Raw genomic sequence first — 17388 nt, 5'->3', positions numbered from 1 at the left:
CGCACGTCTAAGCATGAGCATGCATTTGAGCATACTTTCCCTATATACTCTGCTCAAATTCTATTATAGTTTTATATCTGGAACATGTAGAATGTATAGAAAATATAGACCTTTCATTTTTGTATGTAGAGACCTTGATTTTTAGCACTACTTATAGGACTAACAGAAAAACAGAATTTAGCTTTTTGTTACATGTCCTTGAAGAAGTTAGATTTGATAATCCAATCACCAGTCACTGACTGAAGAATTGCTAATAGGTGTCTTGTACTTTATTAGTTATTGGGCATATAAAATATGAATCATAAGGCTAGTGATCTGACAAAACCAAAAGATGCTTGTTTTTTGTTTTATACTTTTTTTTAGTTTAAAACAAGTAAATATAGTTATAAGTCTAGAAATTCTGAATTTGAATTAATCAAGGTTGCATTTCTTTGGGCCCTCTTTTTTTTTTGTTTTGTTTTGTTTTAATCTTAGGATATATTGCTTTTTTGAGTCTTGGAGTTGGTCTTTGGTGGGGGGGGGATATGCTCTTAAAAATGCAAAAGTATTAGTTGGTTAGCATCGTATGTTTAGTTTTTGGTTGAGGTACTTTTGTTTAAACTGTTTAGCTTGGTGTGTGTGTGTGTGTGTGTGTGTGTGTGTGTGTGTGTGTGTGTGTCTTTACTAAAGGGTTTGTTAAAACAGGCAGTAGTATAGTTCACTTAAAGTGTTAGAAAAGTGAGAATATAGAAGCTACAATAGAAAGTATTTGAAATCTTAAGTAAAAATTATTTTTAAAAAAGAATACCAGGAGTAAAGTGTAGCCAATTGGGATTGTCAGGTTTACTGATTCATCATGTTTATTTGTAACACTGTATTCTTTTATTTGAATCATCATTTGCTTTTAGCAATGACCTTGATTCTCATTCAGGTTTGTTCTAATGAATAAAAAAAATTATGGTTGAAAGTATGCTTTTGAATAATAATCTAAAGTGTCCATTGTAAATATTTTATAAAATAACCTATTAAAAATTAAGGAAGAATCCATCCTTTTCCACAGAATTATTTTTTATTACATGTAAAAAGAAAGAGGACAATTTAACTTATTGATTGACTTTCCTTAGTTCTTTCTAAAATTACCCTGGTTCCCTAACGTTGAAGATGACTTGGCTCTTTGCTTTTAAGATTAATATTTATTCTACTGATAGTCCAAATTATCCTAAGGTTATATTCATCTAGTTGAATAAACTACATCATTCTAACAAGCCAGAAGAAAGAAAAGGCAAATAATACTGGAATGTACTTGCGTAGAATCATCTCATTTTGCAGCCTTGATCAGCCCAGGCTTTTTTCTGCATTTGAATACTAGATTTTGCTGGCCTAGCATAGAAACTATAAATAGAATCTTCAGTGCATCAGACCAGTGATGTCACAGAGGCCTTGGAAATCTCTTCTCTCACCTGTAACTAAAGCACAACTCCTGTTTCTACTGTTCTCATTCAATTACAGTAGCAGGATGTAAAAGGGACATAAATGAGATGATTTATTGCTGTGGGTGGTGTTTAAAATCTGAATGTTTTAAATTTGATGGAGCAATGAAGAATGGAGCAAGCTGTGGAGCTGCTCCGGCTAATCAAGGGTAGAAGGATATAACAGTGGTTTGTATTGGTTGGTGTGGCATAGTGTGCAGTGATTTTGTTGATGGGATGTATCTTGATTAGAGGGGTTCTTTTGATTTAGATTCATATCTTTAAAAGTACCTGAGTTAATTTTTTTTATAAAGAATTTAATGACTGACCACCTATCCCAAGTTTAAAGTACTGTGTTCATATAACTATATTATAATCAGCTGCATTATGAAAAATATTCTTTGTTTTCTTCCAGTGTGAAAAATTCAAATTATTGTCTCCCATCATATACTGCTTATAAGAACTATGATTATTCAGAACCTGGCAGAAACAATGAACAGCCAGGCCTCTGCGGCCTAAGTAACTTGGGAAATACGTGTTTCATGAACTCAGCTATTCAGGTAGGTCCTTTCCAAAGTGAAACTCATGTGTTTCATGGAAATCAGCAATAAAAGAAGAGTAAACTTTTACATATCAAAACATAAGTATTATATATGTTTTGAAAGTTTCTGTTTTCGTGGAAGATTTAAGCATGTATATTTGAGTCACTCATTCTAGTGCTAGTATCATTATCATGTTCCTCAATTAGGTGGCATATGACTGATTACCACATGGTGGAAGATTAACTATCACTTCATGCAAAAATATAATTTCAAACAGAAAACCTAGACTCTTAAAAAAAAAGAAAGAAAGAAAAACACCACATGAGATCTCTCCTTTACATATTCAGTAGAAATTTCATGCGTTTTTTGGACATCTGTGGGAATGTTAGAGAATGAATCTTTTATGGTCACCAGTCCTCTAACTCTAAATAAATTTATTTTTAAATCTTTTTTTTTTAAACTTAATATGAAATTAAGATTTTTTTTAATGAGAAAATTCTATGAACCTCCTTTTGCATACATATTTTAACAAATCACTTTCCCTTAAAGATCTTTTAATTTGGGGATATAATTGATCACTGCCCCTTTTTTCCCTTTGTCTCTCCATGGAACTCCCCTTTTCTTCCTGCTCTGTCTATATCCTCTTCCAACTTGTTAAATATTTATGTCTTTGATCGACTTTGAAGTAATGACAATAATCTATATATTTTTTAATATCTCACTGTTTATAAAATTAGAGCTGGTTGTTTCATTCCCCTTTGATAAAATTCTGTATTTCAAAAAGCCCAAAATAATGGTATACTATTTTTGATATTTCAATTTTAACCTTTTTTTTTTTTCTTTTGGTCCTTTGTTTTGGGGTGTTTTTTGTTTTTGTTTTGCAAATTCTGAAATTTTATTTTTAAATATGAATTTTTTGTTCTCTATTCATATTTTAATAGTAAATCTCCTATGCCCACGTGTCATCCTACAAAGATATAGATTACATATAGAGTATGGATTAATTAAGGACATTATTACAATTCTTTTTCACTAAGAATAGTATACGACTCTTAACCACCCAAATTTCTAAATAAATCCTTTTGTACTTTGGCATTAATCAATTTGTCTCCTAAATTAACCATTGCCTTTGCAGCATTCTTGGAAAATTAGAACTTAATTGTCATAATTCTCTAGATCAGGAATTGGAAATCTTTTAGAAATGCATAGGGGACATAAATATGCTTAATTTCTGATTTCTTGGTTTAGAGTTGAGCCACTCAGGAAATAACCTTTCTGTTCAAGCATATACTGTGTAAGGTTAATAAACTCTTCCTAAACCCTCTTTGATGAGTAATATTGCTTATACTTTAATGTGAATTTTTTTATTCAAAATTATTTTTCTGGGATCCTAGCACTAAATAAGCAATTTTTTAAAACATTTAGCTTTATTTTTCTGGGAGAGGAGAATGGGAACATCATCTGAGAACAAGTCAAAACATATTATTATCCTGACAGCTATTTAGATAAAGTGTGTGGGTGCTGAGCTTACAGAGACAGGAACAGGCCAGACAGGTTCTCATTTTATTTGGGTATCTGTTGGACTACTCTACTTGACCTCTGAACATCATCTTTAATACCATCTCTGGAAAATGTTTTATATAAATGGTGGTTTCATCAGTACCAGAAAACCCTGTTCTTGTGTCACCAGGTCATAATTTTTGTATAACTCCTATCCTTGCACTGCCAAAATTATTTTGGTTCTAGACACTTGATGAAAACTTGAGAAATTTTTTTTTGTTTTCTTTTTAATGTAGTGTAGAAAACCAATCCTGATGCTTTCTCATAAGGATTAAGAAAATAATTTTAACACTATAGGCACTAAAAAATTTGAGTCTCTCAGAAGAGAACGAGTTCATGTTCATGCTAATCATTCAGAGAAAGCTCTGGCTTTTATTCAAACTGAGTTCCTTTGAAGGGATTATTACATTCTAATTACCTCTGCCTTTGATATAGTCTTTAGTGTTTTGTTTCCAGATGGTTATAATTTCTCAAAAATGAGTATTAAAATTAAATCTTCTAATCACTTATGTTGAGCTGGATTTGGCATTTGTTGAACTTTCTTGTATATGTTTAAGGTATCAGAAACTTCCATTAGTTTTTGCCTCACTTTAAAGCAGTGTTATTACAATAAGTTGGTAGGTCTATTGCTGACCGTCTCTTAATGTTATATCGCCTTCACATGTTTCATTTCAGTTGAAATTAGATTCATGAGGGTGAGGTTTGTTAGGGTGATAGTTTGTTACTTTCTTGTACTAGTCATAAAATAAGAAAAACTTTTGATGAAAACTTAAGGGATTTAAAATTTTTAAGCAGTGGATATTATTTCATGTCTGTGTCTTGGCTGGAAATTGTATTTTCTCTAAAATAAAAATCTCTACATCAGTTTGGGTAAGAGAAAAAGATGAGTTTTTATTTTTGCTACTTTTGACTTTTAATCTAAATCCACAGTTAGAAAAGCTAGTACTAGTTTCATTTTCTTAAAGCTTTTGTGATTTTTGATTGGTTAGATGTCCACTCTCAACCTGAAAACTCACCATTAAAGGGAATACAAAATGTTGGTAGCCTTTATCCCTGTTTCATGAACACGTATGTAAGTTGTTAGGTCTACAGATGAAAGGGGTAAAAGATAACTAATAGAGTAGATTTTTTTAAATATTTTTTTTAGATACTATTTCCTCAATTATCCTTATTTTCCAGTTTTCTTGTAATACCTGTGAAGTTGAAGACAATTCATGAGCTTCAGAAATATTCCAATATTTCTCCTGATAATTTGAATTTCAATGTAACTTCTTATATTTACCAATCCTAAAAAATGCATAGACATTTTAGTATCTCAGGCAGTATAATTACTGATATATTTTAAAAAATGTGAGTGGAAAGCGTACCTTTTTTTTTTTCTATGTGAGAATGGATTATGCTTATTAAGCTATCAGTAGCCTTGAGGTAATGAAATCTTTTGGCTTCTTATGATTAAAAACTAAGTGGCACCAATCTTATTATGAATTTAATATTATTAGTGTTACTTAATTATATTGGTATTCAAGATTTTGTCTGATGTAATGGTATGAATGAATATTAAATTTTTTTGATGAGAGTAGTACTGCCATATAGTTCTAATTTCTTAAGTTAATATTTATTGAATATCAAACATGTGAGATACTTTTGGACATAAATCCTGACCTCATGAAGATTATAGTCTAGATAATTTGATTTTCACACTTTCTGTATTTCATTATGAAAATCTTTTTTTTTTTTTTTTAATTATTACTATGAAAAGTTTAATTCTATCTTCTTTTTAAACAGATGCAGTGAAGTTGTTTTGGGTAAAGGATGTGGAGTCCCATCTGCTTTCTCTTACTTTCTTTTCTTAATGGCCCCAGAAGCATTTTCATGGGATTCTAAGACTCTAAGGAACAGTCTAAAAACTATATTATAGCAAGAAAAAAGAAAAGAACACATTAAAAACTAATAATATAGATTAGGAGCACAGACTATAGAGTTTCACTGTCTGGATTGAAAATATGTCTCTCCTATTTATTAGCTGTGTTGCCCTGTTTACATTATTTCCACAACTCATTTTTCTCATGAGGAAAATAATAGTACCTGTATCTTAGGAATTTCATGAGGATAAAATGAGTTGAATATAAAGCTCTTAGAATAGTGACTGGCACATCATAAATGAGTAGGCATTAGGTTAATATTTTATCTTCTTTTTTTTTTCTTTCAATTCAGGGAGCTAAGCAGAGTGACTCTGGAAAAAAGTCTACCTTCAATAACCCCTGTATTTATTCCCCTTTCCTACAAGTCTTATTCCACTTGGGTTGAACCTAGTGAATGAAGAAAGAATTAATTATATTTTTAAATTATTTTTCACTCAGTATTATTGTAATAATGGTATTTATCATCTGCTCCATTTCTGAACTGTGTTTAACTCTCCCTACACAAACTGATAGGCAAGGAATATAATAATGAAGAACTCTTTGTGCATATTTAGTCTTCAGAGAGCTCAAAATTCTTGAGATCAGGTTATCCCTGGCCTCAGCCTCCTCAGTAGTTATGATTGTAGGCATATACCACCATGTCCCAGTGGTACAAATAAGTTAGCAAAATAGTTTTCTAATGTCCTAAATCTTTGAGAGAATGTTTAGTTATAAAAGTTTGCATTATTGGAGATAATTTTAATTAGCATCAGTTGAGTAGATTCAGGAGCACTCCAACCCTTGTCTTTTTCATTGTCAAGGCCTAGGAGGCTCATGATTGGCTTCCTGGAAGAAGCAACTCTTCAGATGGATTTGAAGCAGGGAAGTGATATGGTCTTTTCCACTGGAAGGCAGCATGGCGTAAGATGGTTGTTTTCAAACTCTTTACTTGGAAGTAATAGGGCTCCTTACTGTAGGAAGTCATTGAAAAAAAAATAATCGAGGGTCTGTTCTGTCATATAGTGTAAAATCAGTTGTGATTCCAAGCATTTTTAAAGTCAACTTTTTTATTATTATTATTATTATTATTATTATTATTATTATTATCTGTTGGATTAGGAAAAAATCTATTCAATAAATTCAGAAGAATGTTAAATAGAAAGCTTAAAGTTTATTTTTCAAATAAACAGAATGAGTAATACACAGAAATAACATTTTTTTTTTTCAACGTTTTTTTTTTTTTTATTTATTTTTGGGACAGAGAGAGACAGAGCATGAACGGGGGAGGGGCAGAGAGAGGGAGACACAGAATCGGAAACAGGCCCCAGGCTCCGAGCCATCAGCCCAGAGCCTGACACGGGGCTCGAACTCACGGACCGCGAGATCGTGACCTGGCTGAAGTCGGACGCTTAACCGACTGCGCCACCCAGGTGCCCCAGAAATAACATTTTTTTAAGAAACTAAAATCCTATAATACCGTGAAACAGTGGAAAAGATATTACTGAAGGTATTATTTTTGTGTTGTAGTACTTTATAGCTTTGCATATGATGAAGTATAATGCTGTTCTTCTCTTACCCTGAGACATTCTTTTTGCATTAATTGGAACACCAATTCTTAGAAGCCTGGTTTAACATGAAGCTAATTTTGTTTAGCCAAATTTATAGTTAAATAAATGAAATGGTTTTCATCAAAAAAAGAATCATTTAACCCCTGAGACATAAGAATTTTAAAAAAAACAGTTGAGGGGCGCCTGGGTGGCTGAGTCGGTTGGGCGGCCGACTTCGGCTCAGGTCATGATCTCGCGGTCCGTGAGTTCGAGCCCTGCGTCGGGCTCTGTGCTGACAGCTCAGAGCCTAGAGCCTGTTTCAGATTCTGTGTCTCCCTCTCGCTGACCCTCCCCTGTTCATGCTCTGTCTCAAAAATAAATAAAACGTTAAAAAAATTTTCTTTTAAAAAACAGTTGAGGATCTTGAGGAAATGACTTCTAATAAACAGAGAATATAGCTAAAAATTCAAATATTTCTTCATAGGGCAGATTTTTAAAAAATGATAAATGGCGTACAATATTATGATAGTTTCATGTGTACTACATAATGATTTGATATTTGTATATGTTACAAAATAATCGTCTGTCACCATGCAAAGTTATTACAAAATTATTAACTGTATTCCCTATGCTGTACTTGACGTATCTAATCCAGGAAATTAAAATCAGTTATTTGAGTTCCTCCCATATTATGTGCCAAAAATTACATGGCACTATCATCAAAAATATGTTGAATCATCTATCTTATTCTTTTTTTTTTTTTTTTTAAATTTTTTTTCAACATTTTTTATTTATTTTTGGGACAGAGAGAGACAGAGCATGAACGGGGGAGGGGCAGAGAGAGAGGGAGACACAGAATCAGAAACAGGCTCCAGGCTCCGAGCCATCAGCCCAGAGCCTGACGCGGGGCTCGAACTCACGGACCGCGAGATCGTGACCTGGCTGAAGTCGGACGCCTAACCGACTGCGCCACCCAGGCGCCCCGTATCATCTATCAAATGGCAGCTCACTTGGGTCTTCTTTCCATTTTGATGTAAAATGGAAATGACCTTATTTATATTAGAACCATTCACTTTCTCAACACAGATACCAATGTTTTTACTTTTCTCTTTGTTTGAGCTAGGGTAAGAGAGAAGTCACCCCTTCTTTCAGAAAGAGAAAGGGGGATGCACCCGGGTGGCTCAGTCAGTTAAGTGTCTGACTCTTGATTTCAGTTCGGGTCATGATGTCACGGTTCGTGAGTTTGAGTTCCCGCTGTTAGCACAGAGCCTGCTTGGAATTCTCTCGCTCAGCCCCTCCCCTGTTTGCACGTTCTCTCTCTCAGAATAAATAAACTTAAAAAATAAATAAAGTTGGAAAAAAAAAAAAAAAGAGAAGGGGGTGGAAAAGGAAAACCTGATTTGTCAGGCATTTTATTTGGGGGAAGAATATATATAGCATAGTTCTGTAAGAATATAGTTTTCATGACTGGGGGAGAAATGGTATCTTTAAAAGAATGACTTGAACCTGTGTAATTTGGCTCTAGTGATTTTTTTGTCATGAAAACATGCCTTCTTAAAATTTAGAAAAATTGTTTTTTAGTTTTTAATTTACACCCGAGTTAGCTAGCAACAATGATTGCGGGAGTAGATTCCTTAAGAAAAGATGCCTTTCTTAAAATCAGATATTGAAGCAATCAAACTTATTTGTCTGCTCTTCACATTTTCTGAATGGAAATACAAATTTCTCTAGGATTAATGCTTCAACTTCTGAATTAATATAGACTTAAATGTTTTATCTGCCCCTAATTCTATAATAGGAAATGACATTAAGTATAGATTGTGGAGAAATAGAGGGATGATTTCAAGGAGTTGTAAATAATTACCCCTGATTCTAATACAGAATTGTTTCTACATTATTCTGGCTATAAAAAGATCAACACCAATTTACATATACTCACTAGAAAGGATTACTTACAGTGATCACACCTTGTAGCAGTGGTTAATACAATCAGACTAAAATATCTTGTATTGATTTTTTTTTTTTTTTTTTTAAATTTTTAAGTAATCTCTATACCCAACATGGGGCTCAAGCTCACAATCCCAGTTTCAAGGTCCACATGCTCCATGGAGTGAGCCAGCCAGGTGCCCTTCTTGTAATGATTTTAATAATTGTTGTAAGGATATTTATTTGTAGGGGCACCTGGGTGGCTCAGTCAATTAAGCATCCAATTCTTGATTTTGGCTCAGGTCATGATCTCAGTTTGTGAAATTGAGCCCCTGTTCCAGGCTATGTCCTGACAGCACAGAGCCTACTTGGGAGTCTCTGTCTCATCTCTCTGATCCTAATCCGCTCATGCTTGTGCTCTCTTTCTCTCGAAATAAACTAAAAAAAAAAAAAAAAAGTATTTATGGGGTGCCTGGGTGGCTCAGTTGAGCGTCTAACTCTTGATTTTGGCTCAGGTCGTGATCTGTCAGTTCATGAGTTTGAGACCCATGTCAGGCTTCATGCTGACAGCACGGAGCCTGCTTGAGATTCTCTCTCTCTTTCTCTGCCCCTCCTGCTCGCTCACTCACTCTCTCAAAAATAAACATTTTTTTAAAAAGGATGTTTATTTGTAATCAAAGGAAAATGTAAGAAATGTCAATCTATAATTTATAACAATAACTACAACTTTCCTCCCCTCTAAAAATAAAAACCGAAAAAAAAACCAAAGTGGAAGTGTTTCCAGATTTACTTCTATCACCTAAAAATCAAACAGTTGATTTTCTTGATGGCAGAATGTTTTCTAAGATCTATTTCCTCCTTTATTAAATATACACTAATATTCAACACTTTATAGTTGGAAGATTCTAAAATGTGTCAGGCTTATAGTCTAAATTCTAAATTGCTATTATGGAATAGTGTCACTAGAAAATATAGGATATTGGACTGATAGAGCCTTAAGAAAAGGAAAGGCACACTAGATCCCCTCTAAATCCCTCTTAAGGGCTTGTTTTGTTATCTTTTGTCTGTTTGTTTTAATGTATACATATAAACTGGTCAACTGAAGCTGTGCTATATATCTATTACTAAAACCTCCCTAATCTTCTGGACTCTTTTTCTTTTTAATGTCCTTTATCTTAAAATCACCTTTCTATTTTTGTTTTTGCGTAGAAATAGTTTGTGAGTATGCTTATTGCTCATGAACCACTTCATTAGTCACTTTACAAAGAATTGCTTAGTTACATATTCCTTTAGTAGTGTATACATATATGGAAACCAGTTGCTAAGTAATATCAATAAATTCTTAACAATGATTTGTAAACTATGCTATATGGGGCAGGGAGAGGGTCAGTGAGTTGGTTACTGAAAACCATTACTTAATAATAATTTTTGAAATAAATTACTCATTTCCCTAAACTCATATTAAAAATTAACAGCCCAGTAAAGAACCTGCAGCCTCTGAAAACAGTACCCTTCTTTGCAGAGTGCAGGTTTTTATATCATTGTCACTTTCTTAATTTCCTCTTAACAGAGGTCTGTCAGGGCATAAGGTATCCTTATTTCACTGATGAAAAAATTGAGGCAAGGAAAGTTTAAGTGATTTGTCTAGAACAAGTTAATAAGTGAGTTAAAACTCAGTTGTTATTCCAAATATTCTGAGATAATGTATCTGTCAAAATTATACTAATCAACTTGTAAGAAATGCATAAAAATACTTAATTGTGGTCAGATATACATAACATAAAATTTACTATTTTAATCATTTTAATGTACAGTTCAGTGGCCTTAAGTATACATATTGTATAGCCATTAAAAATGTTTTTTATCTAGGCCAAGTATATGGTCCCCTTAATACAAGATGGTCCCCCAAAAGTAGTGTTACTTTTGTACAGATCAGAATAGTTTTGTAGGAGATTATGTACACATTTACTCATTTGATAGAGTGTTCAAAACATTTTAAAAACTCCTTTTGGAATTGCTTTCCTTTTTCTTAATATCATTGATATTTCTCTTCTTTGATGATGAAGTTGATTTTCAAAAACCTGAAGTTTTTCAGAACATTATCTTCAGAATATTGTAGGTGATCAAGCTGGGTAATTCTTTTTAATCAAATATACTTATGAATTCATCCATTCATTTACTCAGCACATATTTATTGAGGGCCTACTAAGTTCCTTTCGTAGGCACTAATTATAACATTGTGAACAAAACTGTATTTGTTTCCATGGAGCATAGTCTAGTAGAGAAGATAAACATTAAATAAATCATGAATTCTGATAAGCAGCATGAAGAAGAAAAATGGGGTGCTCTGAGAAAATAACAAGAACTTGGGGAATACCTGCTTGATCTGGGTGTCATACTGTCCATAAGTAACATTTGAGTTATGACCAAAGAACTCATGAATTAGGTGTGAATTAGGTGAGAGTCGAAGTTAGATGGAGAGCAATAACGTGTGCAAAGCCTCTAGGACAGGCAAGTTTGAGGAGCCAAAAGATGAGTAGTAACCTGTGGAATAATATTTGAACGGGAGTGGTATAAAATGAGTCTGAAGAAGTAGGCAAAGCCAGATCATGTAGGGGGAATTTGGATTTTAATGTATTATGAAAGCATTAAAGATTCTTAGGCTACCGTAATTTCATCTGATTTATTGCAGTTATCTCCTAGCTGATTTATCTGCTTACATTCTTCATCCCCATGACCTTTTCTCAAAAGAGCAGCCAAAGCTATCCTGTTCAGACCTAAGGCATTTCCATTACTCCTTGTCTGTAATACTAAATGCTTTCGTATTTCACTCAACCAAGGTGAAGTTCTTAAAACAGATACAAGGCGCTGTGTGATATTGGCTGCATGCTATCTTATTTCCTTCCACTTTCTTCCATGTTCCCTTTTCTCCATCCTTATTAGCCCTAGTCTTGTGATGCCAAGAATGTTCATGCCTTAGTATCTCTGAACTTAGAATTTCCTAGCCCTGGAATTTCTTCCTCCAGATACTTATATCCTTGTTCTCTCTCTTCCTTAGGTCTCTTATTAGTCAGAACCTTCACACTCACTTTATATGCAGTAGTAACCACCCTCTCCACATTCCATACATCAGCCATGACCACCTCATATGCTCTCTACATATTTGGGTTTTTTGTCTGTCTGCCTTTGCCTACTTCACACACACACACACACACACACACACACACACACACACACACACTCCATGAGCTCAGGGCCTTTGTTTTAGTCACTGCTATAGCCCCAAATATCTGTCTACCTCCTCCTACCTCTCTCTCACATACATCCTCCATGAACACAGGAGTCACTGCTGTACTTCTGTTACCTAGAACAATGTTTGATATGTAGAAGGAACTCGAGTTAATGAAAAGTGAAGAAAGTCACGTTTGTCTCTAGGTACTGGCTTGTGCATCATAATTATAGCCATTTAACGAAATTGGAGTGATGGGAGGAGGGGCACAGTAGCAGGAGCAAATTTCGGGTAGGGAGAAGAATATGAGTTAATTTTTTTAGGCATATTCAGTTTGTGACAACCATGAAACATCCCAAGTTAGATACATTATAGGCAGATAGATATTCTAACAAGGAATACAGACCAGAGGCTTAGGTTAGCAATGGAAATATGGCTGCTTATAGATGATATTTAATATCAGGTATAGTTGTATCTAAATGAGGGCATCTATGAAAAAGAGGTCCCAAGACTAAGCTTTAAAATGTAATATTTGAGTGGAATAAAAACACTGCTGTTGCCAACAGGAGAAAAGAAGATTGTTTACAAGTAGTTTCTAGATTTTGTGTTGACTTTCATTATCCTAAAAATACGAGACCAGGTTATTTGCTAAGAATGAAAGAGTAAGATTGCTTGGCAGTATTGAAATCTCATTTCAGTCTGGAGATCAATTTAGAACGGTGTGGGTTTATTCACTTGAAATTTTCTCTAGCAGTGTTTAGCTACATGGTGCATACAGTAGATGACTGGGTTCATATAGTAAGTAACTGGGTTTATCTAGGGTTGGAGAGAGAAAGGGCAAAGGAATTAAGAGCAGCTAAACTAGTTGTCTTGTTTTTATCGGGGTAATTTATTTAGCTAATCCAACAAACATCCACTGAGTCTCTGGGTACCAAACAGTATTCTAGCCATTAGTAATAGAATTGAAAAAGACTGCCTGTGCTCTTAGAAGTTCTTGGTGTTGTGAATGAAATAGACGTATAAATAAATAAGACACAGTATGTCATATGATAGAAAGCATGATCAGCCAAATGTTACAGAAGCAAAGAAAAATGAGCCCCTGGGAAATAAGTGAGGCTTCACCAAGGAGGTGACTTTTGAGTCAGGCCTTGATTTTATTTGATAAAGTACACTATTCATAATGACTTCTCTTTTATTCATCTGGTCATAAAAATAACACTGAATTACCAAAGGTACAAATACAACATTACAGCTCATGCTTGTTCCCATAATTTTCTACCACAAAAATCCCTACATTAGAAATCTATTTTACCATACCATGGGGTGCCTGAGTGACTCATTCAGTTAGCGTCTGACTTGAGCTCGGGTTAGGATCTCACAGTTCATGGGTTTGAGCCCCATGTTGGCCTCTGTGCTGACAGCTCAGAGCCTGGGGCCTGCTTCAGATTCTGTATCTCCCTCCCCCCCCGCCCCCCCACTCTGCGCCTCCCCTTCTCGCACTCTCTCAAAAATAAACATTAAAAAAATGAAAACAAATCTATGTTACCATACAAAAAAGCTCATTGAGTATACACACATGAAACACATATTGGCACCCACTGTATGCTAGATATTAATGCTTTTTCATATGTGTGCCAGCTCTAACGAAAAGTACCTAAAATATTTTGAGCAATGACAGTATCAAGAAAACATACAGCCTTCTAAAGTGATTACATCAAAGATGATGTTCATTTGAACTTGAAGGGTTTACCAGAAAATCACTGCCTTATAACCATGTCGTGTATAATTAAAAATTGAAAGTCTGTCTCTGGCTTTCATTTAGAGAAATGTTGCTTTGAAAATAAACTGAATCACTGACACACATGCACTAATCTATATACACACGTATGTTCATTATGTATATATGAATATAAATATATATCTACATATGTAAATATAAATATATATATATATATATAGTTGTTGTTACAGATTTGGTATGTAATTGAAGTATTATGAATGATTCTTCGGTAATTGCCCAGGACCTAATTATTATATACTTTGACAAGAAAAAGTTTTCAATAACTTTTTAAAAGAAATTATAAATTTTTAACCAAAATGTTAATTGTTTATAAGGAAATTCTTAATAGTAAGCTAGAACATTTTAAGATTCCTCTTATTCTCATTGTACCATACCTGAAGTGTCTGTGTCATCATGATTATACCACCATCTTCCTGGGACCTCTGCTATCTTCCCTGAGACTTGTTCCATTAGTCATCATATCTTTGTTATGTACCTTTTACCTCACATTTTCACTGTGTTCCTTTCAGCATATATATATATCGTCAAGTCTTTTTTCTTCTTCTTCTTCTAAGTGAGGAGTGAAGAGGACTCTTAACCTTGAAAACTGAAAATAATGGTTTGTACTTTCTTCCTACTTTCTCATCTTCCATTCAGTAGTCCTCTGCAGCATAGCATAGTAGTTACAAGCATAGGTTTTGGAACCTGACTGCTTGGATTCAAAACCTAGTTCTGCCACTTGGTTGTGTGAAATAAGAAACTTTTTAGTTTCTTCATCTGTTAAATGAAGATAAATTGTTTAACAAATGCTTGGTACCTGGTAAACAATATGCAGTTATCAACTATTGTTATGTCATTACTGTGACCATCATACCACCCCCAAAAAATTGCTTTTGATAAAGTCATTCTTGACCTTCTGTTTGCAGGGTTGTTTGTAGCCTCTTTACCTTTGAGATGTTGACATCCACTTTAACTGACAAATCTCAAATCTGTCTCTACTATAATTCTCCCTCCTGAGTTTCCTTCCAGTATATAACAATTAGATGGACATTTCTGCCTAGATAATATTACACTTAAACTAACCTTGGCTACTAAGACCAAACACTCTCCCAAGAAACCTGATCCTTTTATCTCATACTCCCCTAGTTGCAACTGTCCACCCACTAACCCAAGTCAAAAACTTGAGACTCTCCCCAGATCCTGTTCATTTCACTACCTCTTAGCATCACTTCCATCCATCTTCTCTTCTACTGTCAGTACAATATTTGAGTACTTGAGCATCTTTTATGTGACCTGTTGAAATATATCTCTAACTCCTATCTTTATTCCTTCATTTATCCTCTTCCTCTCCATTTAGTGCATTGCTTCCAGAGTCGTCGTTTTAAAATGCAAATATAATTATTTACCTCTTTGCTTAAAACTTGCTTCTCATCACCTAAAGGATAAAACCCAAATGGGGCTTTTCCTACCCCTTAAGCCAAAACTAAAGGTTCTTGGAATTTGTTATGTATCAAACTTGTTTGTGTATACTCCTTCCTTTTCCCTCGTTGCCTTTCCCACATCTCTATCTCTCCTCCCTTTTCTCTCTTTCTTCTGGATAAATACCTATTACACAGTGAGAGTCATGAAAGTAGAGACTGTCTTTGGTTTTCTTTTATATCCCCAATGTTTAGCATAATGCCAGATAATGATTAGAACAGTATTTCTCAGAGTCTGTCTATGGATGAGACAGTATGGTTGACAAATAAGCATAGAAATTAAGTATAAGTGATCTAAAACTTTTCTAGCAACTTGGTCAGGGTATTTTATATCTATTAAATCTCCTAATAGAAGATGAGGCTTTGTTTTTTTGTATGTCATTTTTTATTTCATTTTTCTAGTGGTTCATTTTTACTGTACTTTATAAAAGTCTCAGTCTATGATGATTTGGAAATTGTTAAGAAATTAGTTCTTTCACATAAACAGAGAAATACTGCATTAGAAAATTTACCAGAAACGTTTAGAACTTCACCTGGACCAGATTAATGATCTTTCTGGAGCTGTCTAACTCCAAAAGAGCACATTAATTTTAAAAAGAATAATAGCACATTTTATATATATTTACTTCTTGCAACCGAGTAAGTCAGAAACCCAGCTATATATAAAGTTGAAGAAATAAGACAGCGTTAGGTTCCACCGGTGTAACCAGTCTGATGGCACTTGCGTCGGGCTGCTATGTTAACCCCAGCCTGGCAGAGCAACCCCCAGTCCCACGCAACTAGTTCCATGAATGCACAGTGAATGATAGGAAAAAATCCTTTTGGAACATTATTTTTATATTACTAGAAACTCTTCAAATAATAATCTTCTGTTCCTAATAAATATCTGTTGAGTGATTATTTAGATAAATTTAAAGTTCTTTTGGATTATGAAAATAATCAGAAACCCTTCATAGTTCATGCTATTACATGGTCCTTAAACTTCTTTTTCAACTCAGCTGAAGTATTTATTGTCAGTTTGGGGTCTAGTGTAATGAAATAATGAAGAGAAGTACATGACTTGGTGATTTCCCTTAAAGAATGTAAAAATTCAGTTAAACCTTGTGAAAAATTTCTGCTATCCTTTCATGTATGCCTTCACAGGGAAACTAAAAGATCAGTGAATCAGAAATTTGCGATACTTATTTTTTCAAAAATGTTTCTATACTGAATATTATGTGCAAGGCACTGAACCACACACAAAATTATGAAGAACCATTGCTTTTTCTAAAGTCCTTCATCTTGCTTGCCTAAAATAGTGGCATTCATTTCATTGTGAGCCAGTTTTGAATTATTAACAGTGTAGAGCAGATAATAATACTAAATATTACAATTGAATTCATATGCTTTAGTTCTTTAAAATAAATACAATTTTGGGGCACCTGGGTGGCGCAGTCGGTTAAGCGTCCAACTTCAGCCAGGTCACGATCTCGCGGTCCGTGAGTTCGAGCCCCGCGTCAGGCTCTGGGCTGATGGCTCGGAGCCTGGAGCCTGTTTCCGATTCTGTGTCTCCCTCTCTCTCTGCCCCTCCCCCGTTCATGCTCTGTCTCTCTGTCCCAAAAATAAATAAAAAACATGGAAAAAAAAATTTTTTTTTAAATAAAATAAATACAATTTTTACTAAAGTTTATTAATATTATTAGAACCATTTGATTTTAGCTTGCTTCCTATAAATAATATTAAACATAAAATCACTCATTAAATAGCCTCTTACCAAAAAAAAAATTTTTTTCTAGACAATTGATGCTATAGCTGAGTAGTTTGAAAACCTCACTAAAATACATCTGCCTGAAACTTGCAGTATTGTTGTTGGTATAATCATCTCAGAAGCTTTCAAATTTACTTATATTAAAAATAGATCTTCCGTCTAGTTTCTGCTGATAGCTTTTAGTATGAAAATTAATGGTCTTTACATAATCATGGCTTTTTTAACATTGA

General features: G+C 34.1%; 1 protein-coding gene across 8 annotated transcripts in view; it reads left to right on the top strand.

The window, feature by feature from the left end:
• The window catches only part of USP15 (ubiquitin specific peptidase 15), a 118841-nt gene that overhangs the window by 73924 nt on the left and 27529 nt on the right, over nucleotides 1-17388 (top strand). For 5 of the 8 annotated variants that reach the window (XM_058742167.1, XM_058742166.1, XM_058742168.1 and 2 more), the window contains one exon: nucleotides 1864-2008. In XM_058742167.1, coding sequence (XP_058598150.1) covers nucleotides 1864-2008 — 145 coding nt within the window. Of the gene's footprint in view, nucleotides 1-1368; nucleotides 1619-1863; nucleotides 2009-6272; nucleotides 6373-17388 lie in introns of those variants that run through there. The other 3 variants (XR_009265585.1, XM_058742169.1, XM_058742170.1) reach the window with 3 other exon arrangements.

The sequence above is a fragment of the Neofelis nebulosa genome, chromosome 8 (genome assembly GCF_028018385.1).
Source record: "Neofelis nebulosa isolate mNeoNeb1 chromosome 8, mNeoNeb1.pri, whole genome shotgun sequence".
Classification (NCBI taxonomy): domain Eukaryota; kingdom Metazoa; phylum Chordata; class Mammalia; order Carnivora; family Felidae; genus Neofelis; species Neofelis nebulosa.
Note: the sequence above shows the minus strand (reverse complement) of the source record. Positions and strands in the feature narration are given on the sequence as shown.